Below are 26188 nucleotides of genomic sequence, written 5' to 3' on the forward strand. Positions count from 1 at the left end.
AATGATATTAAACGTAATTTTTTAAGCGAATAAGACGCAATGGAATGATAACATGAATAAGCGAAATGACGATATATATCTAATAATGAGACAACAAATAAGAAATGGCAATAATCGATTAAATCTAATGTTAATTAATCAATAAATAATAATAATAAAAGAAAGTGGAAGATGCATAATAACAATAAATAAATGTGACATGAAAGTAAAAAAATAAGGAATAAATAAATAACAAAGGAGGATTAAAATAATATAATGATGATAATAGTAAACTTTTGGGTAAATAAGAGATCATGAACAATTATATTTTAAAAGGACATACGTATAATAAATAACAAGTAAATGAATAAATAATAGATAGAATGAAATAATAAAGAGTATGTATAAAATATATATATAAAAGAGAATACACCGTAAAACCATTTTGAAATACTAAGAAACAAAAATAAAGGAAATAATGAGAACATAAGAAAAAAAATGAATCATGAATAGAAATTTGACTAAAGATTGAAATAAAAAATAATCCAACAATTTGAAACAATACCAAATTTGAAGATAAATAGATATACATATAATATTAAATTTAAAATATTTTAAAAGTAAAAATAATGAACATATATGTAAGATAATATTAAATATTTTAAAATAAAAGAATGATAAATTAATAAGTTGAATATAAATAATATAGAATATAAATATTAAAAAAATAAACAAGGAATGAGCAAATAAATAAGTGTATTAATGTTATTATTATTATTAAGTCTAAGCATATATAAAAAAAATAAACAAACAACAAAACCAACCAAATCAGGTTTAAATACGAATCAAAACAAAATTAAGGACATAAATCATAAATAAAAAAATAAAAAAAGGAATAGGGAATAGGGACCCAAATGGAATGCACGCCAAAGAAGGGGGCCAATTGGGAAATAATCCCAAACTCCCTAAACGCACAGCTTCATGCGGGACTAAACTGAAACAGGGAGAAAATTACGGGGTTAAATTAAAAGAAACGAAAAAGAAAAAAAAGAACCAAATTGCAAACCATCACAAAAGCGGAGGGACTGTGAGCGTAAATAGTCCATTTTTAAGAAACACACGGATCCTAGCAATGGGTCGGGTCAATGCACGGGTTAAAAGTGAAACTACGCCGTTTTGAGCTGTGGGAATTAGCCCCAAAATGACGTCGTTTTACAAGGCGTATAAATGTCAATTTTTTTAAAAAACAATCATTTTAAACCCCTTTTCCCCAAAAAACTAAATTCCCTTCCCTTTTCTCTCTGCAACAGCCCCCAAGGTCGGTCGAACTCTGGTCGCCGGACCACCGTGGCGGCCGCCATCACTACACTGGCCATTGCCATGATGGTAGAAAAATGAAAAGTCACTATTTTTTTTCAATGCCTGGACCCCTGGAAAGCCGATTTTCATCATAATCAACACCTCCTCCGCCATAAAGGTACTATTTTTAACCCTTTTTTATTTTCATTTTCTTTAAAACAAAATAAATAAATAAATAATGAGCCAAAAAGAAAAAAAACAACTACCTTTATATAAAACCGGTCTTGATTTGATTTTCTTTTTTCTTTTTATTTCTCCGTAAAAACAAAATACATGGAATCGGGGCCTTTTATAACCCGAAATCTTCCTATTTTGTCTACTTTTACATTGTGTTTGTGTTGGTATTGGACTATCCTAGTCTGTACGTGGTGGAGGGCTGGTTCCGAGTCGTGCAGCAGCTCACGTGCAAGGGTAGAGGCTGGCCTCCGGCGTTGGGCAGTATGCAGCTAGGGTTGCTGCTTCTTAACATTTGTTTTGGGCCATATTGAAATTGGGCTAGGGTAAATCTTAGGTTTTGGGCCTCTAATTGGGTAGTTGGGTTAATAATGTTAGGCCGTGTAAATCGACCCTAAATGTTGGACTTTTTATTTGGTTTTTTATTTTCCTTTTTTGGTTTATTATTTCTGCATGCAGGCCCAGGCAATAATTGGGTATTACAGCTGCCCCTCTTTGCTCGTTATCGTGTAACGGGAACGGAGCAAAGACTTTTTTAAAAATGACCAATTTTGCCTGGTCATGCTGGAACTTAGTGCTCCTCTTCTTCCAATAGCCTCATTCTATTCTACTACATCTTTAGAGGTATAAGAATTGATTCTTCGATCCACTCCACTGCAACGCTAGGGAAATAAGATTTGTTGTTGTAGCTTCAATCTTAATCCACTGCACTGCCAAGGAAGCATGATTCACTTATTCAGTCTACTTCACTGCAATTTCAGGGAGATAAGACTTGATGCGATCTGCTCTCTGCAACTTTGGAGAGATAAGATCTGTGGCTTTAATCTGCTCCACTGCAACTTTAGGGAAATAGGATTGGTTTATTCTGTCTACTCCACTGCAACTTTAGAAAGATAAGACTGGATGCGATCTGCTCTACTGCAACTTTAGAGAGATAAGATCAGTGGTTTTAATTCGCTCCACTGCAACTGGAGGGAGATAGGATTATTGGCTTCAATCGACTCTGCTGCATCTTCAGGGAGATAAGACTAGATGTGATCTACTCTCTACAACTTTAGAGAGATAAGATCTTTCATTTTAGTCCGTTCCGCTACAACTTCAGGGAGATAGGATTAGCTTCTTCTGTCTGCTCCATTGCAACTTCAAGGAGATAAGACTAGATAAGATATGTGATTTTAATCCACTCCGCTACAACTTCAGGGATATAGGATTAGCTTCTTCTGTCTGCTCCACTACAACTTCAGGGAGATAAGACTAGATGCGATCTGCTCTCTGCAACTTCAAAGAGATAAGATTTGTGATTTTAATCATCTCCACTACAACTTCAGGGAGATAGGATTAGTTTCTTCAATCTGCTTCGCTGCTAATACAAGAATGCAAGATCTGCTGTTTTTAGTCTTCTCCACTACAGACTCAGGGAAGCAGGGCTACTTTCATATCAAGCAAATAGGGCAAATCCCCATAATTAGAATAGAATGACTGTCTAACATCATCATTCCACTGATCCCAAATTTCCTTCAACTCTTGCAAGCTGTTCTGAGTTACGCTAATACGGGTGAAGTCCCATAATTTCGATACATAACCCTCGCCCAAACTATTACCTTTTCCTGACTGTGTCATCTCAGACCAAGTTCCAACAGCCACATTATCTTCCAGTTTATCAAGAAACCCTTTTCCCATGATAAGTTTTCTATCTAGTAACCGAATACGAACCAACGCCTTTTATAGTGAAATGCCATGTAATTGTAATGTCATGCAATCAGAGTAAAACACAAAAAGTTAGTATCATGTATAAACATACAATACAACTAAAGAAAAATAAAAACTCCTAATTAGGTATCTACTAGGGTCAAGAGTAACTCTGCCTAGGGTAGGTTCCTAAGGTTCACTATATGAGGTTTGGCTTCTAGAGCAAGATACCTAAACTAGCAGATTCCTCGATCCTCACCCATTATAGGCTCATATAGACCAAGTTCGGTTCAGGGGAATACATTTCCTTATGACTATACGGAGATGAAAATCTCACGAAGGCATAAGTACGGATGTATCCCGAAAGGGATCCACTATCCTATACGGAGGTGAAAACCTTACGAAGGACTAGTTTCTCACTCCCACTTAGAAGGGTAGGACTGACCAACTTATGCAATGCAAAATGCAGATACTTATTAACAAATATGGACCAACCAAGCAAACATATCATGATAACAACCAATGAATGCAAAGGGAAAATAGTGATTTAAAACAGATTTGATTTTTTCGACAAAAAGACAAAAAAATAACCAATTTATGGCTCGACTCTCAAAAGGTCCCCAGCAGAGTCGCCAAGCTGTCGAAACCACTTTCTGAAAACAAAAATTAGTTGTCGACTTAAAAATGAAAATTAGAGTCGCGACCAATCTTTTTTATTTAGGTGTGATCGGATCACCTCATAATTTATCATTTTAATAAAAGGTTAAATTTACTAAAATGATAATTTTCAGTCTACAAAATCCAGAGAACGGGTTCGGGAGTCAGTTATGCACGAGGAAGGATTAGCACCCTCGATACGCCCAAAATTGGTACCTAGTTGGTTACTTAATGTCTTAATGTCGAAACTTAAAAAATTGAAAAGATTTTAAAATACGATGCCTTTTTTATTAATGTTAATTTTAAAATGCTTGAATTAAATTGAAATGCAGCAAAGGCCCGCTCATCCTGCGATAACAATATGCCATATCCCGTAAGTTAGGATGCGAAAGTTGAACCATCGAGAATAAGTTTGCCTTTGATTCTTAAAACACATGCAGTGAATTTTGAAAATGATATTCAAATGTTTAAGTCAGATGAAAAATCGAAGCCCAGTAAGTTAGGGCACAATTTCTCAAAATTCTAAACATAGAATATTGCCTTTATTTTTAAAAAAATTATCGTCCTGAGATAACAAAATGTCATATCCAATGAGTTAGGACACAACGTATCGAATCCCCGAGAATGAGATTTTTATTTATATGTTTTGATTAAAAAGGGATACTTGATTACTTAGATTCAACGAGAAAAATTGGAACCCAATAAGTTAGGTTTCAAAACTTAAATGATATTAAACGTAATTTTTTAAGCGAATAAGACGCAATAGAATGATAACACGAATAAGTGATATGACGATATATATCTAATAATGAGACAACAAATAAGCAATGGCAATAATTGATTAAATCTAATGTTAATTAATCAATAAAAATAATAATAAAAGAAAGTGGAAGATGCATGATAACAATAAATAAACATGACATGAAAGTAAAAAAAGGAATAAATAAATAACAAAGGAGGATTAAAATAATATAATGATGATAATAGTAAACTTTTGCGTAAATAAGAGATCATAAACAATTATATTTTAAAAAGGACATACGTATAATAAATAACAAGTAAATGAATAAATAATAGATAAAATGAAATAATAAAGAGTATGTATAAAAATATATATAAAAGAGAATACACCGTAAAAGCATTTTGAAATACTATGAAAGAAAAATAAAGGAAATAATGAGAACATAAGTAAAAAAAATGAATCATTTATAGAAATTTGACTAAAGATTGAAATAAAAAATAATCGAACAATTTGAAACAATACCAAATTTGAAGATAAATAGATATACATATAATATTAAATTTAAAATATTTTAAAAGTAAAATAATGAACAGATATGTAAGATAATATTAAATATTTTAAACTAAAAGAATGATAATTAATAAGTTGAATATAAATAATATTGAATCTAAATATTAAAAAATAAACAAGGAATGAGAAAATAAATAAGTGTATTAATGTTATTATAATTATTAAGTCTAAGTATATATAAAAAAATATAAAAAAAACAATAAAACCAAACAAATCAGGTTTAAATACGAATCAAAACAAAATTAAGGACACAAATCGTAAATAAATAAAAATAAAAAAGGGAATAGGGAATAGGGACCCAAATGGAATGCACTCCAAAGAAGCGGACCAATTGGGAAATAATCTCAAACTCCCTAAACGCATAGCTTCATGCGGGACTAAAATGAAACAGGGATAAAATTACAGGGTTAAATTAAAAGAAACGAAAAAGAAAGAAAAAAGACCAAATTACAAACCATCACAAAAGCGGACGGACTGCGCGTGTAAATAGTCCATTTTTAAGAAACACGCGGATCCTAGCTATGGGTCGGGTCAATGAGAAGGTTAAAAGTGAAACGACGCCATTTTGGGCTATGGGAATCATCCCCAAAACGACGCCGTTTTACAAGGCTTATAAAAGTCAATTTTTTAAAAAAAATATCATTTTAAACCCCTTTTCCCCAAAAAAACTGAATCCCCTTCCCTTTTCTCTCTGCAATAATTTCAGGCCGGCCGAACTCCGTTCACGAACCACCGTGCGTTCTCACCGCAAAGGAGGAAAATGAAAAGTCACTATTTTTTTATTTTTCAACCGCCGGACCCTCAGAAAGTCGATTTTCATCGGAATCGACACCTCTTCTGCCATAAAGGTATGATTTTTAACCCTTTTTATTTTTTTCTTTAAAACAAAATAAATAAAATAAATAAATAAATAATGAGCCGAAAAGAAATAAAAGCAGCTACCTTTATATAAAATTGATCTTGATTTGATTTTCTTGTTTTTCTTTTTATTTCTCCGTAAAAACAAAATACATGGAATCGGGGCCTTTTATAACCCGAAATCTTCCTATTTTCTCTACTTTTACATTCTGTTTGTGTTGGTATTGGACTCTCCTAGTCCGTTTTGTAGGCAGACGTGGCGGAGGGCTGGTTTCGAGTTGTGCGGTGACTCACATGGGAGGGCAAAGGCTGGGCTGCGGCGTTGGGCAGTATGCGGCTAGGGTTGCTGCTTCTGAACATTTATTTTGGGCCTTATTGAAATTGGGCTAGGGTAAATATTAGGTTTTGGGCCTATAATTGGGTAGTTGGGTTAATAATATTAGGCCGTGTAAATGGACCTTAAATGTTGGACTTTTTATTTGGTTTTTTATGTTCTGTTTTTGGTTTATTATTTATGCATGCTGGCCTAGGCAATATTTGGGTATTACACCTGCAAAACAATTAAAAGATCATGCCTCCACTTGCTAATCCCTCATAGAAGGATTAGTTCCTCATGGCGTTCATAAACAATATATAATAAATATAAAGAGAAAACATGTTAATTAAATTGACTAGATAGAGTAAATAAAATAGCTTGTTGTATTGATATAAAGCGCAAATCCACAGAGTTGAATGAGTCCATAATCAAAATCTCTTGAAAGAAAACAATGAACAAATAAATTTAACTCTTAAATCCTATGAAAGAAAGAAAATAAAACTAAGTTTAATGGAAGAAACTAGGTTAATATAAAAGTGTTTTTAACATGTGCCAAAGGAGCCTATTTATAGCCTTTAGGTGGTCGTCATCCTTAACCCTAGGTCAGCTGATGTTCCCTAGCTTTCAGTTTGATTGTGTAGACCAAAACGCCCCTACTTCATGTCTAATTTCTATCCTAGAGTCAATGTCGTGACACACCAGGACCTATATCACAACATAGCAACCAGTATGCTCCTCTGTAGCCATCTTCAGGGGTATATTGTGAAACCCTCAGTTTGTGTCGCAACATCAAAGGCAGACTTGAGTTTTCATCATTTTCTTCCCTATGCTTCGACATTAGTCCTCCCGTGTTGTGACATAGCATCCAGTATCATTCTAAAATGCCTTCTAATGGTCTCCTACACACTTACAAGATAGAGTAAATGACAGAGCCTGATTGTGTTGATATTAAGCACAAATCCACAGAGTTGAATTAGTCCACAATCAAAATCACTTGAAATAAAATAATGAAAAAATAAACTAAACTCTAAAATCTTAAGAAATAAATAAAACAAAACTAAATTTAACGGAAGAAACTAGTTTGATGGAAAAATGTCTTTAACATGTGCTAAATAAGCTTATTTATAGCCTTCAGGTGGTTGTCATCCTTAACCCTAGATATGCTGACATTCTTGAGCTTTAATTTTGATTGTGTGGACCAAAATGCCCATGCTCTGTGTCTAATTTCTATCCTAGAGTTGATGTTGTGACACACCAGGACCTGTGTCACAACATAGCAACCAGTATGCTCCTCTATAGCCATTTTTAGGGATATGTCGTGACACACTCAGTCTGTGTCACGACATCGAAGGCAGACTTGAGATTTTCTCATTATGTTCCCCATGTTGCAACATCAGTCCTCCCGTGTTGCGAAATAGCTTATTGTGTTGTTCTAAAATGCCTTCTAATGGTCTCTTGCACGTTTACAGAGTACTTTAGCTCTCCTTTAGGCCTCATTCGTCTCGTAAGGATAATAAAAGACTCAATTTTCACATTTTATTCAATGTAAATAAAACTTAACTACATCATAATGAAAATGCTTCAGGCTCTTTAAGTGTGAAAACTAGTTTAATCTGGTACATCAAATTACTACAACTCAAACTCTCCCACACTTAAGTCATTACTTGTCCTCAAGCAACATAAACAAAGATGACAAACGAACATGATGACCCTTGAGCAAATATGATACAAATATTGATTTTGGAGCATATGAATTAGGCGTTTCATGCTTACAAACAACTTCAACATGATGAATAGTTGACTTACCACCTTTGAGTTGAAACATCTAAGTTTAGTATGTTACAAAATATACAAGTATTAAGGGTCTCTCCTATAGGAATCCATCAAAAAATCATACAAGTACTTTGATTATCCGAGCAGAATAAAAAGTCATTCAAGCGCATGTTTAGTATGATGTCCATCCATGTATAAGTATATTTTGGTCATACAGGACTTTTCGGGTTGTAACGTTCTGAAGCCTAAGATAGGTATGGAATTCAAATACAAAAAGCTTCAAAAGGGTTACAAAAACGAAAATAGTTTTGCACATCGAATTGATCCATGTTCTTCCCCCTGAATGACCCTTACCCGCTCATCACATTATTTCTTCTTCTCTCATCTTCTTTGTCTTTCCATATAGTAAATCATAGCTTGAAAAAGTAACTACAGCTAGCCTATAAGTTTCGGTGTACTAATGAATGAGTTTTGGTGAACTTATATTTCTACAAGCTCAAGCACACAAGTGACAAAAACAATCAAAGAAAATGAACAAATTTGAAACAAATTTTATATGTTAATCCCCCACACACTTTAGTTGACACATTGCCCTCAATATGTACCCCAATAATAGATAGGGAAGGAAGTTACTCAATTGATCGTGGTTGCTCTAATTGCTAATGGTGGGTACTTCCTCCTTTGATCGTGTAAAGCTCGATTTGTTTGTGTCTTCTCCATGTTAGTTTTTTTATTGAAATATTTAAACAAACTTAAAAAAATATTATATATTTATCCCTATGCTAAAAATAGATTTGCATTGGCCTAAAATTCATTACGATCCCTAAAACAATACAAATAAAGAAATAAGCGTCTAAGTTTTCCTAAATTTATCTACCCCTAATCCTACTAGATTACTCTTGAGTATTAGTCTTCATCTTCCTGAAATCCTAATTTTTTTCCTTTCCTCTTTTTGTTTAGTCTACAGAAGAACAAATTGCGTAATAAATCATCATCGAGTAATTTCCTTGGGGAATTCATGGTTTTATCCATTCGTCCCATGGTTACTCCTAAATTTCTCACACAATGAACCATGCTTTTATATATCCAGGTTCCAATACATATTTTCTTCTTCCGATGGATCCCATAAGTTATGATTGCTTGAATTGGGCTAATCTTAGACATCTTTACTATAGGCCATATTCTTGAACATAAGAATTTCATCCACATCTTGGCTTTTAATGTTATTAGCTCTTGATTGAACATCTTAGGACTTGTTGTCCCCGTTCAATATGTCCACATCTCTTTCCCTACCGTCAGGAATCTCAATACTTCATTTGTATCAATGTTTATGAATTCCTTCAAATCTATTTTAGAGGGATAATCGCGATACTAGTATGGTGCATCATAAATTTGGAAAATACTCATCTCAGTTACTGAAACATTAACCCCTCTGACCTTCACAAAGGAGCGCATCTCGTAGAATGGTTTGACTGGTTCCCTTTCTTTTAATGCTAGATAAAATTCTTGCACCACAGGAATTATTAAGGGTTCTTCAGTTGGCAGACAGACTTTTGTCCATTCCCTTTTAGTTGTGTTTTCCCATATTCCTTTGTAATTCCTCATTAAAGGGTTAAATCCATGTTCTTGAATAAAAGTATGTGGCTGTAATTGTTGCAAATACTTATCCATGTCACCTTCTTGAAACTCAATAGCTAGGCTTGAAACGCTTGCACTGAAACTAGCCGTTTGATTATCTATTCTTATTATATCTACAAATTATCATTTATTGTTGATAAAAGTGGGTTGCCTACAATTTGATCTTTGCTAATGATATCATAAGGTGGCCATATGTCCTATTTATAGGTTAGGAAGAAAGAATAAATTATTCAAGAGTTATAATCTAGTTCTACTAAGTAATTAGTTAAAGAACAAGAATCTTAGTATAATTAAGCTACAAAAACATCAGTAGTTAAGTTAGTTTAGAAAACAGGATTATGTAGTAGTGTTGCAACATCCCTAGGTGATGTCATGACATCGAGAGCAGATTCTTACATTAGAATTTTTTTTCTTCGTCACAACATTCTAGAATGGTGTCGCAACATGATGTCCAGATTCCTTCATTTTTCGTGAAATCACCAACTGGTTTACCTTCTCTCTTATCTTCCCTTATGTTTGTTGGTTTTCCCTTGATGTATTCAAAATCCCAAAGGGCGCTACACTGCAAGGTTTGTTCCTTCATTAAAGTATTTATAGTCCCTCCAAAATAATGGTTTACTCGTTGGCCATTAACAAGGAAGGTTTGACCCCCTTTTTTGATTAACTTTATTTCCCCATAAGGGTTTACCTATTGTATTGTATATGGACTTGTCCATCTTGATTTAAGCTTTCCAAGAAATAATTTTAACCTTGAATTGAATAGCAGTACTTTTTGTTTTGAAAAAATTCTCGCTTTCTGATCTTTGCATCATGTAGCAGTCTACTCCTCTCTTTGTAAATCTTAGTATTTTCATAAGCCATAAATCTAAACTCTTCCAATTCTTGGAGTTGGAATAGTCTTTCTTTGTTAGCTAATTTAGGATTCAAATTTAATTCTGTGATCACCCAATATGCCTTCCTCTCCAATACGCCTTATGATGCACTTAGACAATGTTGATTCGAACTACTTACTACAAAAATGAGATCATTCATCATTGACAAGTGCTCAAGTGTACCAAACTTGGAAAATATGTTTTTCCTGAGGAATCTTACTGCAGATTTTGTATTATTAGTAGGTAGTGCAAAAACTTCGACCCATTTTGAGACATAATCTATAGCCAAGAGAATATACTGATTCCTAAAAGAACTCAAAAAAAGTCCCATGAAATCAATTCCCCATACATTAAACACTTCGACCTCGATTATTCCTGTTTGCAGCATTTCGTCCCTCTTAGATATATTTTTGATTCTCTGACACCTATCACATCCTTGAATGAATTCATGAGCGTCTCTATTTATTGTTGGCCAATAAAACCCTAATTGTAATATTTTTTGAGCTGTCATTTTCCATCGAAATGCCCTCCAAAATAGGATGTGTGACAACCTTGTAAAATATCTTGTATCCGTTCCTCTGCTACACATTGCTGGACTAATTGATATGCACATTGTTGAAACACATATGGTTCCTCCCAAACGTAATATTTCAATTCATGAGCTATCCATTTTTTCTATTGCCAAGATGTTTGTGCTGGGTAGACCCTCTTTCAATGTAGTTAACATAATTTGCATACCATGGTGTTAGATGCTTACCTGGTCTTGATTGATCAATGTCTACCCTGAATAATTGTTCATCTACAAAGGTCTCATTAATATCTTCAATTGGCTCATCTTGTAAATGGTCTTCAATTCTAGATAGGTGATCTGTAAATTGATTTTCAGTCCCCTACCTGTCCATTATCCATAAATAAAATTCCTGAAGTAATAAAACCCATCTCATTAGTCTAGCTTTTGTTTCTTTTTTCTTCATGACGTATTTTAGCGCAGAGTGATCAGTATACAAAAATAATCGATTCGCCATTAAGTAGGGTTGAAATTTCTTACACGCAAACACTACTACTAACCTTTCTTTCTCAGTTGTAATGTTATTGCATTGTGCGAGTTTCAATGTTTTGCTAGCATAATGAATAGCCCCAAATAAAGTATTTCGCTTTTTTTCCTAATTCTGCACCTACTGCATAATCACTGGTGTCACATATAATAATAAAAGGTTCCGACCAATTCAGGGTAATGATTATAGGAGCAGATATGAGTTTTTCTTTTATTGCCTCAAAAGCTCTGATGCAACTTTGATCAAATACAAAAGGCGTCTCTTTTTGGAGAAGTTGATTCAAAGGTTTAGAAATATGAGCAAAATATTTTATAAATCTCCGATAAAATCCTATATGGCCTAAAAAATTTCACACACCTTTAACATTTGTTGGATTTGGAAGATACTTGATGACTTCAATTTTGGCTCTACTTCCAAACATTTTCCAAATATTTGATGCCATAAAACCAGTCCTTTCCTGTTAACCAATCATGCATTTCATTGATAAAGGGCAGCGAAAAATGGTCCTTTTTTGTTGTATCATTCAATTTTTTATAATCAATGCATACTCTCCAACCTATAACTGCTCGAGTGGGAATTAATTCATTATTATCGTTCTCGACTACAGTTAGACGTCCCTACTTTGGAACACACTGGGTTGGGCTAACCCACTCACTATCAGAAATAGCGTAAACAATTCCTGCATCTAGCCATTTAAGCAATTCCTTTTTTACCACCTCTTTTATGGCTTGATTAAGTCTTCGCTGAGCATCTACCACTGGTCTTTTTCCCTCCTCTAATCTAATCTTGCGTTGACAAAACGCAAGATTGATTCCTTTAATATCATCAATTGTCCCTCCTAAAACGCAGGATTGATTCCTTTAATATCATCAATTGTCCCTCCTATCGCTTTTTTATGCTTTTTTTAGGACATTTAATAAATGTTCTTCATGTTTCGTGTCTAGACTTGCGATAGGTATTTTGTTTCCCCATATATCCATACTTTAAATGATTGGGTAAAGGCTTTAGTTCCAAATCTGGAGGTTTAACAATAGATGGTACAATCTCTACTGAGTTTGGGATCATTTGCTCCAGCTGTTCCTTATTTTGTCTCCACTAGTCCAATTGAGTTACCATGTGGTAATTCTGCTATTCTGCACTATCCCCTTCCTCATCTACCATCTACTTTGTAACCCATTGATTCTTTCACACTAAACTCCAATTGATTGTATTTTTGCTCTCTATGTTCCATGGATTCCAGTACTTGATTTCGTATTTCAGGACATCCTTCCCAATTTAATTGATTGATGTTGTATCCCTCCAGTATATCCATTACTCCCCCCTGAGTTTTCATCCAAATACTTCACCTCGTCATGATATCAAATTTTCGTCTATTATGACTATCTAACCCGTAATGAAAATGTTGTATTTGAATTGCAAAATGTATTCCTCTGCCTAATATAGACCTCAAGATTGTCTTGAATTTTTCCATGCTTGTCCTAAAGTCTAGGTGATGTCTGAGATGAGTCAGCAAGAACTATTTTTCTTCTAACCTCATAGTTCAAACTGGTTTGGGGCTAAGGTGTTAATAGATGGGCAATACTAATTTCGGGTTAATTCCCACCTTGATGACTTCCTGGGTTTGTCAAACCTAGGGTTTGTTTCACGTTCACCCTTTCCCAAACACTTGATCCGTTGAGTAACCCTACAAAACAATTAATAGGTCATACACTCACTTCCTAATCCCCCATAAAAGGATTAGTTTCTCATGGCATTCATAAACAATATATAATCAATATAAAGAGAAAACATGCTAATTAAATCAACAAGATAGAGTAAATGAAAGAGCCTGATTCTATTGATATTAAGCACAAATCCATAGATTTGAATGCGTTCACAATAAAAATCTCTTGAAAGAAAACAAAACTAAATTTAACAGAAGAAACTAGGTTAATGGGAAAGTGTCTTTAACATGTTCCAAATGAGCCTATTTATAGCCTTCAGGTGGTTGTCGTCCTTAACCTTAGGTTAGTTGATGTTCCTAAGCTTTAAGTTTGATTGTGTGGACCAAAATGCCTTTACTTTTTCTCTAATTTCCATCCTAGAGTTGATGTTGCGACACACCAGGACTTGTGTCACAACATATCTACCAGTATGCTCCTCTGTAGCCATTTTCGGGGGTATGTCGTGACACTCTCAGTCTGTGTCGCGACATTGAAGGCAAACTTGAGTTTTCTTCATTTTGTTCCCGATGTTGTGACATCAGTCCTCCCTTGTTGTGACATAGCATCCTGTATCATTCTAAAATAACTTTTAATGGTCTCTTGGACACTTACAAAGCATGTTATCTCTCCCTTAGGCGTCATTCGGCCCTTAAGGTTAATAAAAGACTCAATTTGAACATTTTATTCAATGTAAGTAAAACTAAAAAAACTTAACTAAATTTTAATGAAAATGCTTCTAATTAGGCTCCTTAAGTGTGAAAACTAGTTTAATCTACTACACCAAATTACGGCAAATCAATAGCAAATATCAGGATCCACTAAAGGTTTGTGGTTAGCAAATCGCCAATTGTTGGGATTTACATTTAGCATAGTTTGCAACTATGTCGCTTCACAAAAACTTTGGCGAACCCTATATAGTTTTGTCAGGTTGAATAATTCTTATTATTGCTTATGGTGAACACTATGTTATAAATAAATGCTTAAGAGTGAAATTTTAAAATTAGGAGAACATTAATCAATTTTGGACTTTATTTATATACTTAAAATTCATATGTGGTTATAAGAATTATCGGTTTGCAAAAAAACATAAAGAAAAGCATGAAAATAACTAAGTCTTAAATCATTCAACGAAGTCAATAGAATCATATCACTAAGCCCAAACAATAATCCCACACTGCCTTTAGTCCAAGGATCGCTTGTATCTTCTTTTTAGTATGAAAGCTTCGTCTAGATCACTCGCCTCGCTGCTGCTCAGCTTGCGTTCTAACTACCTGTGAGTTGGTTGTAGAGGATATCAAGGAGGGATAAGGGGAGAAAATCAAAGAAAGAGGGTGGAGATTTTCAAGGAGTTTGAAGACTTGAGAAGTTGTGTCGAAATAGGTTTCTTTCTCTTGGAAATTTGGCTAGGGGCTTTTGTTAGGTATATCCAAAGTGTCGGAGGGGTTTTCTTGGCTGGCTCTTTTGTATGTTGCCGTTTGGTCTCTCCTTTTCAGCTTTAGTTTTGCTTCTTTTCTCTAAAAGAAGCCAAATACTGTTTCTTCTTTGCTTGAAACTTCCTACTCATCTCTTCTTTAATCATTTTCTGCTATAACCAACCCTCTATTTTACTTTCATCTCTACTTCTTTTCCAATTCCATTTTTCCTTTCTCTGTTAGGCCGAATTATCATACTCTCTCCCTCTCAAATCTCTTTGTTCTTCTTATTTCGGGCCGAATCTTCCTAACTAACTATTGCCGTAATACTTTTTTTTTATTGGAGGGGGATTCACCCTTGATCAGTAGTGAGGCGCTAGTATCTGTTAGATCTAGCAAGGTTTTTGTGCTCCAGATTATTCGCACTCTTTGTTGTTGCAATTAGGTGTGAATTTGTATGTGGTATTCGTTGATCAGCTGAAAAGCCGAAAGTATGTATTGTTACACTGCTATGACTGTAGATCGACAAAATTTCGAAAAGTCAGAAATATGGCTATGATGTCATACGAGCGTGCGATCGTACGTATGGTGAACCGAGCCCACGAAAATGGGCGTTAGTCTGTAGAGGCCACCACGAGTGCTCTTGTGGTCTTAGGCTGTTCTGGACTTTGTTGGGCCGAAATGGGCTGTGCGGGCCCAGTGGGCTTGTGGGCCACACGGATATAATGTATATGATGTGGTAAGTGTTGTTGGACTGTGACGTTTGCATAGCTGGGGCCGTTATGGGCCTCGTTGGGTTAAAATGAGCCGCTTGGGCCCAATGGGCTTGTGGGCCCATATAGGTAAAGTCCTCGGTAAGTGATCATTGATAGGTTGGTTTATGAGGCTCGTGATGCCGTATGTGAATCTGGACTAAATGGGCCACACGAGCGTGTTGGCCCACTTGGGCCCATATGCACTATTCTGGTCGTGTAGATTACCTGAGTCGCTCGAGGCGACTGTGGACCTATCGAGAGGTCAATATATGCATCGAGACCCCAAAATAGGTAAAATGACTGAAAAAACCCTATAAGATAAAATGACCGTAATGCCCTTGTAGGGTAAAATGACCGTAATACACCTATAGGGTAAAATGACTGAAAAACCCCTATAGGTTAAAATGATCATAATGCCTCTGTAAGGTAAAATGACCATAATACCCCTATAGGGTAAAATGACCGGAAAAACCTCATAGGGTAAAATGACCGTAATGCCCCTGTAAGGTAAAATAACCGTAATACCCCTCTAGGGTAAAATGATCGAAAAACTCTTATAGGGTTAAATGACTGAAATACCCTTATAAGGTAAAATTACCATAATGCCCCTGGAGGTTAAATGACTATTTTTCCCCTCGAGTGTAAATGATTGATTTGTCCATGATGTAAATGACTGATTTGTTTGTGATTTAAATGACTAATTTGTCTGTGATTGGTATGACTGGTTTGTCTGTGATTTGCATGACTGATTCTGAGCAAGGAATTCTGCATACACGACATATTGCATGAGGTTGGGATACTGTTAAGGAGAAAGTACTGTACTGGTGGCTTTGCCATAATTAGTGTTATTGGTGGCTTGGCCACATATTCTATTACGGGCAGCTTTGGTGCGATACTATTGCTGGTAGCTTTGCTGCGATGCTACTGATCGCTTTGTACCGATCATATTACCGTTACTGATGGCTTTGTGTCGATCATAATACTGTTATTGATGGCTTTGTGTCGATCATAATACCATTGCTGATGGCTGTGTGCTGATCATATCACTGCTACTGATGGCTTTCAGCCAATCATATTACTGTACTTATGGCTTGTAGCGATTCTGTTTATAGCTTATAGCTATCCTGTTTATGGCTCTTAGCCATTCTAGTTACTGGCAGCTTTGTTGCGATACTGATTAGTGCCGCAATCGATGCTGATTTTGGTGTGTTGGCTGGATGGGTCGATTTTATCCCTACATGGTGTGTTGGTTGGTACGGGTGGTGTGTTGGCTGGATTGGGATGGGTTGCATGATTGCATTGTTGCATTTCTATTATTGATTTTGTCACTGTATTGGGCTTAGGCCCACATGTATTCTATTTCTGATTCTGATACTGTAATAGGCTAAGGCCCACACTACACTTTTACTGTTTTGGGCTAGAGCCACATTGTTCTGTTACTTAAAAGGGCTCAGGCCCAGACTGTTACTGCTTATATTATTGACTGAGTTATAGGGGATTACACACTGAGTTTTTGTAAACTCACTCCGCTTTTAACCTTTCAGGTAATCCCTCGCGTTAGACGGTTCGAATTTGCGAGGGACTTAGAGAGGGCCACACAACTGCACAAGTTTTATTCTGGTTTGCTCATTTACTAAAGCACTTTGATTTAGATTCGGGTTGTAATAAGGCTTTTTAAAATTTTGGATTTTAAATTAGAGATTTTATTGATTGATTGTGATTCTTATCTACTAGAAGGAGAACTCGGTTTTCCAAATCAATAACTATTTTCAAACGCTACATTTTCGCAACTCAATTTTTAACTAACACATTTTCGCAAATCATTTGTTTTAAATTAAGCTTCCGCAACAATAAGGTTTTGAAGGTAAAAATGTTTCTTTAATAAACCTCGATTCAAAATAAGCAAACGCAAACTGAGGTTTGTACAAGTTTTAAATGGCAAGAAGTTTGAAATTTCAAGAAGGGTTTTCAATGAAAAAATAGTTTTCGAAAAAACACTTCAATGTGACACACCAGACTCAGCAATAGCGTCTAGGCCAAATTTGGGGTGTTACAGAATCTATGAATTTAGGTTAAAACCCTAAGCTTCTGATTAACATTATGGTTCGCCCATACATATGGCGATCTCTGAACACTCACCAATTTGTTGAAAGCTTTTAGACAAGCTTCACTTTTCCCTTGTCTTTACTTGTAAACAGCTCTGTCAAGTTCACAATCTGAAAAATATACAGAAGTCACTAACAAACATAACACATTAACACTCATGCATAAACAGAAGCAAACCTAGGTTTTGCATATGTTGGTCTTTTGGCAAACCTAGTTTCCTTTGTTGCGAACTCTTCTAAACATCAACACAATAGAGGAACAGAGTCTTTCCTTATATCTTAAGAGCTAAGTTCTAGGTTCTTAGAACTTGATAACAGAATAATTGATGAAGAATTTTAGAGGACTTTGTTGTTTAACAGAATATGAAATTTCTAATCGAAAGGGATTAATTTATAGGCACTGGTGTTTTATTTTTCTTAGGATACCCCAATCATAGTAGAATTAGGAATTAGTTACGTTCATGAAAGGTGTTTTAAAGAGAAAAATAAGTTGACTTCTAATTTTTCTATAATTACCATTCAGCTACTCCTACTTTTAACTCTCGGTCCAAAATAACTATTACAGCTCGCCAAGCCCATTGGCGAACCCCAGTTTGCCAGGCCCTCTAGTGATCCCTACTTCGCCAAGCCCACTACCGAATACCAACTCGCCAGGCCTACTGGTGAACACCAACTCGCAAAGCTTTCTGGCGAACACACATTCACCAACCTTTTTGGCATACTCCAACTCACCAGACCAATTGGTGAACATTAACTTTTCAAGACCTACTAGCGTACTTTAGCGTACTCTAGCTCGCTAGATCTACTGGTGTACTCTATCTCGCCAAACATTCTAGCGAACACAGTTTGGTGGGCTCAAACTTCTAGGCTCTTCTTTGGGATGTTACAATTCGGGCTAACATGGAAAACATCAACTAAGAGCCAAACTAGAACGAACAGTTCACCAAGGTTAGTGGAGAACGAGTGTAAGGGTGAGGTCAAGGTAAGGCAGATTAGGGCTGCCCTATTAGGTGTCTAATATCATGAAAGATTGCACCCGTGTCTCATACTGAGATTGAGTCAGGGTAGCACTAAGCTATAAGAGAAATGGAGACAGGGAATTGAAATCTGTGATTTACCAAAAGAAGACAGGGAATTGAAATCTCTGCCCAAAACTTGTTTCTTATCTTTCTCTTGAAAGTTTGTTATATAATGTCATTTATCATATTCTCACAAAGCTCATTAGAACTTACCAATTTTACTGCTTAATCACAGAACAATGTGCGACAAGAGATTTGAATGGAGGGACCAAGTCGGGCACCACTCGATCAATGTGGCATAGCAGAAGTTGTATGTGTATGTAGAGTGGCACCTGCAGAGGCCTCGCCTCGGAGGTTAGGGCAAACATAAGAACTATAGAATCATATTCAAACATTGAAATTATACACAAAAACTAAAGTAAAAGGAAATCATTACGGATTTTTTTAGTGTATGATATTAGTGGCAATTAGGTCCATGTGTTCAAGTTGTTCTTGTATGTAATTGAATTAATTATGGATATATAGTAAAATTTAGTGGGTTCTTTTAGCATCTAGTTTCCAGACCTAGTGATCAGGTTAGTTATGGGGTGTTATAAGTTTAGTAATTTCTAATCTTACTTTAAAGTTTGGTTACAAACAAGAGTCATTTAGGGCTTAAATAGAATAAAATAGGGCAAATAGGGTCAATGTCGCAACACTGGAATGTGGGTGTCACGACACTACGCTGATGTTGTGACATTGGGCTGTGAATGTCATGACACCACAAACAGATTGCTCTAATGACTTCAATCTCGCAATATTGAAGGTTGGGTGTCATAATGCTGAGCTAATGTCACAACACTGGCCTTTAGATTTTACGACTCCGGAGATAGATTACCTAGAACATGTTTGAAACACCTAAAATCAAGTTTAGACTATATTCAACCTTTCCATAACACAACTAAAAAATTTAGGGACTAAAAATATGTTGGATTATCATTCAAAAACTTTTTATAATTCATGAACATATCCATCCAATGAAAATCATCCCAAGGTACAAAATGACATTAAGCATGCATGACATAGTATGGAACCACTTAGTTAATTTATAACAAAAATTCATATGGTTCTAATCCTATGTGCATGTTAACCTATTACAAATATTTATGTTTAATACTCTTCACTCCTTGCTTGATGATGAGATGAGGATGAAGAGGGCCACTTCAAAATTCACCTTGAAAACAATCTTTACCGACATGTTTAAATCAACACATTAAGCTTCTAAAAGCTTAGTATGTACTAAAGAATTCAAACCTTACCATTGATTTTAAACAACTATTTTAACAAATAAATAAACATTTTCACATGATCATAATAATTAGTATAGGTAAAGTACAAAATAGCAACAAGATTAATCTACATTTTTCCACTTATCTACTTTCATCATCCACCCCATTCCTGTATCAATCAATTTCTCCCATTGTAGACTCAAGTGAACAAGAAGGATAAATGGAATGAAATCAGAAATATAGGAGCACATAAGTTCTAAATCAAGAGCACCGAAGTGCTACTTTCAGGAGCACAGTAATGCTAAACTCACAAGTGCACTATGATATTCCTAATAGCATGCCATCTATATCCCACAAGTTCAAAACTTGTGTACAAAGGATTTAACATTGTTATAAAATCAATATTCATCACAAGTACAATTAAGTTTCATTTTTTCACAGCCACACATAACTTTTTAACATTTTACAATTTAGTCTTTTTCTCTACACATTTAATCTCATCAATAATAATCATAATCATTTCCTATTTTCATGAATCATTCACACATTTACTAAGTTACAAGTACTTAATTCATGAAATTATCATGCTCTTTAATTTATCATTTTAATAAATCTAATTAGGTAAGAAAGAATTCTAAAGTGCTTACAAATATAGCTAAATTAGACTTCTTCAAGATTTGTCTACTTGTTTCCTTGTTTACACCTCTTCCATCTCCTTTATTGTCTTTATATTTACTCCATATCAATATCATCAAACATAAGAAATCAATATACTTGTTTTACAACATTTATATGCTCAAATAATTTTAATAAGCATGGTACTAAGTACTAATTCATGAAAATCTTACCTTGAAATCTTAGTTTCTAACATTATCTATATTTTCTCTCTCCTTAAGTATGAACTCTTCACTTTTACTAAAAAATTTAAGCTTTCTACGTTTGTGGGTAACTTGATTTAACTTGGGTTTTTAAATAATTTTGTTGATTTTAAGCTTAGAAGGGCATTTAATGGTGATGGAGGACTAGATTGTAAAAGAAAATAAATTTTCTTTCTCCTTGTAAATGACGTGAAAGAAAGGATAGAAGAAGATGATGGATAATCTTTTCCATCTTTCTATTAAAATATCATCATCCTCATTATAATAATTCATACGGATGAATGCGAAAGAGGATCATAAAATTTGTTTAAGTCGTGGATTTGACATAGGGCTCTAGACATTTGGAAAAAAATTTGGGTTTTGACACAACCTGAAACACAATCAAAGTCAAGTCAAACAAAACAAATAAAAAATAACTAATATAAATAAATAGAATAATAAATCAAATATTGGAACAATAAAGTAGAAAATAAAGCAGATAGATGAAAATGATAGAACGTTATATGTAGAATTCCTAAGAAGCCTTGGAAACACGAATAATCCACAAGCCCCTTCAAACAGCTCCAATTTCCCCTCCAATATAGAAACCTTGAAAAAAAAGTTTGAAAATGATCCATACAATCTAAAAAGATAGTTAAAACTCTTCTAAAAGAAACTCGAGAGAAATTCTTGAAAAGAAAAACTTAAAGAGAATTTGATCAATTGATCCATGAAATCTTGTAATGAAGAAACGCCACTAAACAAATTTTAGTTAAGGTTAGTTAAAATATAATCATTCTTCACTTTTGTATGGGTCTTTTCTTGCTTTTCTTTTTCTTTTTCCACTTACGAACTTTCAAATTTTATCGCATATGGATTTTCATTCACCAAATTTCAATTATCAAGTAAACTTTTATCACGCAAGGTCTCTTTTCTCTCTGCCTTTTCACATGATTCTCCCTCACTTCTCATATCCCCCTCACAAGTATTATTAATATTAAATTCAGTACAATATATCTCAGTAGGAGAACATGACGTTTGTATATCATCTAACTCTATAGATTCGAGGAAAAATTCTCATTATCATCTTTTTTGGTTCACAAAGTTCGTCATCACAAATCGTTTTTCCACTAGAATAAGAGTCAATAGAAGGCACGAACTAATACTTTTTTCTTTAGTTTGATATTTAATTGGACATTGGAAACCCTCATGATCTTTTGAATTACACCAATAACATTTCACAACAGGTGAGAAATCAGTTTTACTCCTCTTTTCGTTTGACTATCTCTTCTTGAAGTACTCATCAACTAATCGATTAACTTGAACATGGTGTCGTCATTTTGTTTTGACCTTTCTGTAGTAATGAGAAGGAGCGTAACGCTTTCAAATCACTTGCTTCAACTTGTCCCATGTTTCAATTACCCTTTAATAGTTTCTTTGATGATTAATTCCAAATGGAATCCACCAACTCAATGCATAATCCAAAAATTCATGGGTCACCAATGAGATTTTTTTCCTTTTCTAGGCATTTATAATAATGAACATAAGTTCAATTTTTGATTCTCACTCACAATATGCTTCGGGATCTTTCTTTCCACGAAATTGTGGAATTGAAAATTTTGGTTTACCTACAGAAGGCTGGCCTCAATCACAAATACCCAAAGTTTCATCAGTGTGACGATATCCTCGTCTACGATTACTAGAACAAATACAAAGATGTTTATTGTCCCCATCATCACCACTATCACGAGCACGAGACTGTCTGTTCAAAGAAGTCTCCAAATGAGCAACAACTTGAGTTAGCATTTGAATTTGATTGACAAGCTGATTAATGTTCTGTTTTTGTTACTTCTGATACTTAGTCAAATTGGCCTGTAGTTCTGTTCGACACTTAGTCAAATTGGCCTCAAATGTATCACATACTTCGTTAAATTGTTGAAGTTGAAATTTTACCATCCCCACAATATTCTAAAATGTAACATCTTGTTCTTTTTCATTAGATGATATCTCATCAAGGTTTTTACGGTTACAAGTGTCACGAGTCATTGTGAAAGCCTACAAAAACCCAACACTTAAAAGAAAAATTAAGCAAATATCACCTTATGCACTTAGAAATAAAATAGAATTCTCAATGAGGTAAGAATTAATCTTATGAGTCTTTTCAAAGTGTCTATATCAATCAATCAATCAGAATGTATTAGGATCAAACTAACACAACAAACCTAGTAGCACTAGGAGTCCGAAATTGGTTAGACAATAAAAAATTATGTTGCACAGAGGAAGGAATGTGCAACATGCTTTAACCTACTAACACAAGAAACAATAAAGTGTTAGAATGCGTAAAGAAACAATAAAAAAGAAAAAACAAATGAATACCTAAGGCTAAAAGTCAATGAAAATTGTTGAAACCCGAAAACTCGAAAATTTGCGAAATAACTTGACAAACTTTGTTCGAAGTGTTCATTATTTCAAAAAATTATTAAATCTAAACTGGAGTCTCCTTAAATCTGAAAATTTTCGGCATAAAATTCAACCCACATAATATTCTTTTTATTTTTCTTTTTTTTCATATATTTCTATTTTTTAACCTTTTCGATCACGTTTTTTGTGGGAAATATTTTTTAATATTGTAAAAGAGTTGGAAGAATAAATATGTAAAACTTATGATAGTTTAATATTACAAGTACCATGCTTAAAACAGCTGCGATGATGCAAGATCCAGACAAAATCATGGAACTCAGAAAGAAGCATATGGAACCTTCACACTTACGTGATTCATCTTGAGCAAACATTCCTGAGAGAATTGAGCCTGAAATATGCGACTTTATACGATGTTGACGAGCTTGTTTCTCTGCTTCATAGTCATAAATGCTACTTGCAATTACACTTGAAAAGATTAGTGTACCCGCCGGATTTGCCAAACTGAGGAAATTGTAAAAAGCACCGAACTTTTTCAAGCTGAATAACTCAGAGACTGTGGCTGGCATAATTGCCCAGTGAGCACCATAGCAAAGCCCTACCAATAAAGTACCAATATACATTGCTCCAGGCCATCCCATAGCAAAGAAAACATGGCCAACAGCCATAACAAGCTGCGCCATAACAATGACAATTGGCCTTGGATGAGCATGATCCCTATAGAACAATGTCACACAAAAAAAGGGTATAAAAAATGAATCAAAACCATTGTCAGGGTAAAGCGGTACAAAATCATTTCAGTTTGCATACTCCGAGACGTAACCCCCAGCGACACGACCAAGAAAGTTCCAAATACAAATCATGGATACAAATATATGAGGATTAGCATATCCTAGAGATTGGCTCATCTGACCAAGATTATCTATAACTGTCAGCCCTGATCCCCCACCTAATAGAAGAGAGAACATAATAAGCCAAAAGTCTGCTCTGATCAAAGCCTGCGTCAAGGTGAAGTCCTCTCCTCTACGAGGACCTTTCCTTTTCTTCACCCTTACTGCCCCTTCAGCAGCCGCTCGGAAAAGTTCTGCTTGCAACAGAGCATTTCGGTTTTGCCCTTCCGGCACCGCAAGCGAGTCTACTTCCTCGGGTTTTTCATTTTTAAACTCACTGGATACTACTTCATGTTGCTCAGGCCTTGGTAGAAGAATCTCTTCTGCTGGATCTCTAGGCTCTTCGCGGAAACTCAATCCGACGGGAATCAAAAGAAGAACAAACAAAATCAGAGTAAAAACTGTGACTAAATTGTGGCTCATACTAACAAGACCTTCCAGAATCATGATTGCCATCAAGTAAGTAGCCAGAAGGAGGCACACACAATAAACAAGTGTGAAACTTGAACCATCAGATGGATGCACTTGTTTGTGACCTCCAACAGGTCTGATAATGAACATTAAAGCAATAACCACCATTCTTGGTCCAACTGCAACCATGAATATCAAAGATGATTGATCTCGGAAATTAATCAGTGTGTATATCTGAGCCAAAATTGCACCGCTCAAAGCAGTAAATCCCTTGAGAATTCCTACCACTGGACCCGTGCTTTCTGGAAAGTTTTGCAAACCAGAAACAAGTGCAGCCGTATTGAAGTAGGTCTCACCATTGTTTCCCACAAATATTAAGACGCACATCTGCATACTGAGATTGGTTTTCAAAGATTTTTCACTAAAATGCTATCGGATTGATAGCTATCTAGCATCATACTATATGAGCCAAAATGCTCAAAATAGAAGAAGAAACAGAGGATTACAAATTGATAGAATTAAACCAAGCAAACAAGAAAAGAAGAGCTTTTAGATGATACTCACAGCCCACAATGGAAAAACTGGTACTTTCCCTGTAACAATCAACCAAACGGAACCATAACCCATAAGATTCTGCAAAGCATCAACGAGCGAAACACCCCATAGAGGCAATATCTCAGACAATGTCCCAGCTATGAGCCCAATACTGCCTCCAAGATCTTTAGCCACACCCAACTTTGAAATCTGCTTTTGATTATAATTCAAAGAAGTCTTTATCACTGATGATATGCTACCAAATATATAGCCAGGCCCAGAACAAGATTGCAGCCACATTGCAGGAACAAAAACCAGCCATCTATTGTTTAGAAAAGCCTGAAACCCTTCTTCCAGTCCGGCCATTATGCAGTCCTCCGAAAACAACCCAAAACGAACAAAGTGAGAGACTTTTGAGCTTTAGGGTGCTGTTAATATGCAAAACGACAGAGGAGAAACCTAAAAAACTTAAATCATGTTAATGTCATGTTTCTTTGGGTCACCGGTCATGGAGATATTCAGTTTAACTTTTGCAAGGTGGCTTTTCTTACTTTATTTATTTTCTAATAATTTTGTAATGGTAATATATAATATTATACATAAAAGTTACAAACCTGTAATAACTTTCAAATTATTAAAAATCTATAACAGTTTTTCAAAAGTGAGGAAGAAATCGTTTTCCCTTTACATCAATTTCATTAATCAACATAAAAAAAGGAATTTGGTAGTAGATAAAGTCAGTTTTGGAAGCTTATTCTGTTATGAGCAGAAAAGTTAGCAGGAGATATTTGTGAAGATTAAGTGAAACGGAGAGTTTTGGGAAGGGGGTCTGTTAGTTTAATTGAAACGGGGAGTTTAGAAGATTAGTTATACGGTGCGTTTAATCACAACAGAAATTGTCCACGTCACTTTGTTAGTTTTCCTTTAAAACTGCATGTAATGCATGAGGTATTCTTCATGAATGAAAACAAAAGAAAATCCAGTATTCTCAATCTTCTCTCTATTTTTCTTTCTCTCTTCTCCGATTACTCTCTTTTCTACTTCCAAATTCTGGTTCGTAACAAAGGTATCAGAGCTATCACGATCCCTTTCGATGGCTGGCGAAGGCGTATCGATGAGGTTGCAAAAAGAGGT

The 26188-nt window shown here is 35.0% G+C and overlaps 1 protein-coding gene across 1 annotated transcript; it reads right to left on the reverse strand.

Moving 5' to 3' along the window:
• Positions 1-23207: 23207 nt before the first annotated feature.
• Positions 23208-25529, reverse strand: LOC105798456 (protein NUCLEAR FUSION DEFECTIVE 4). Its single transcript, XM_012628519.2, has 3 exons — positions 25085-25529; positions 24030-24907; positions 23208-23948 (listed from the first exon to the last, which is right to left on the reverse strand). Exons 1-3 carry the CDS (start codon positions 25418-25420, stop codon positions 23423-23425), a joined length of 1740 nt encoding a protein of 579 aa, XP_012483973.1. The 5' UTR covers positions 25421-25529; the 3' UTR covers positions 23208-23422.
• Positions 25530-26188: the final 659 nt, after the last annotated feature.

Source organism: Gossypium raimondii, chromosome 9 (assembly GCF_025698545.1).
Source record: "Gossypium raimondii isolate GPD5lz chromosome 9, ASM2569854v1, whole genome shotgun sequence".
Lineage (NCBI taxonomy): Eukaryota > Viridiplantae > Streptophyta > Magnoliopsida > Malvales > Malvaceae > Gossypium > Gossypium raimondii.

Excerpts from the sequence above, each read along its gene's own strand:
- LOC105798456 (XM_012628519.2), bottom strand. The coding sequence starts at position 25,420 with ATGGCCGGACTGGAAGAAGGGTTTCAGGCTTTTCTAAACAATAGATGG. Across the intron at positions 24,908-25,084 it reads CAGTTTTTCCATTGTGGGCT|ATGTGCGTCTTAATATTTGT; the intron begins GTGAGTATCATC and ends CTCAGTATGCAG. Across the intron at positions 23,949-24,029 it reads GCTGGGGGTTACGTCTCGGA|ATTGTTCTATAGGGATCATG; the intron begins GTATGCAAACTG and ends TTTTTGTGTGAC.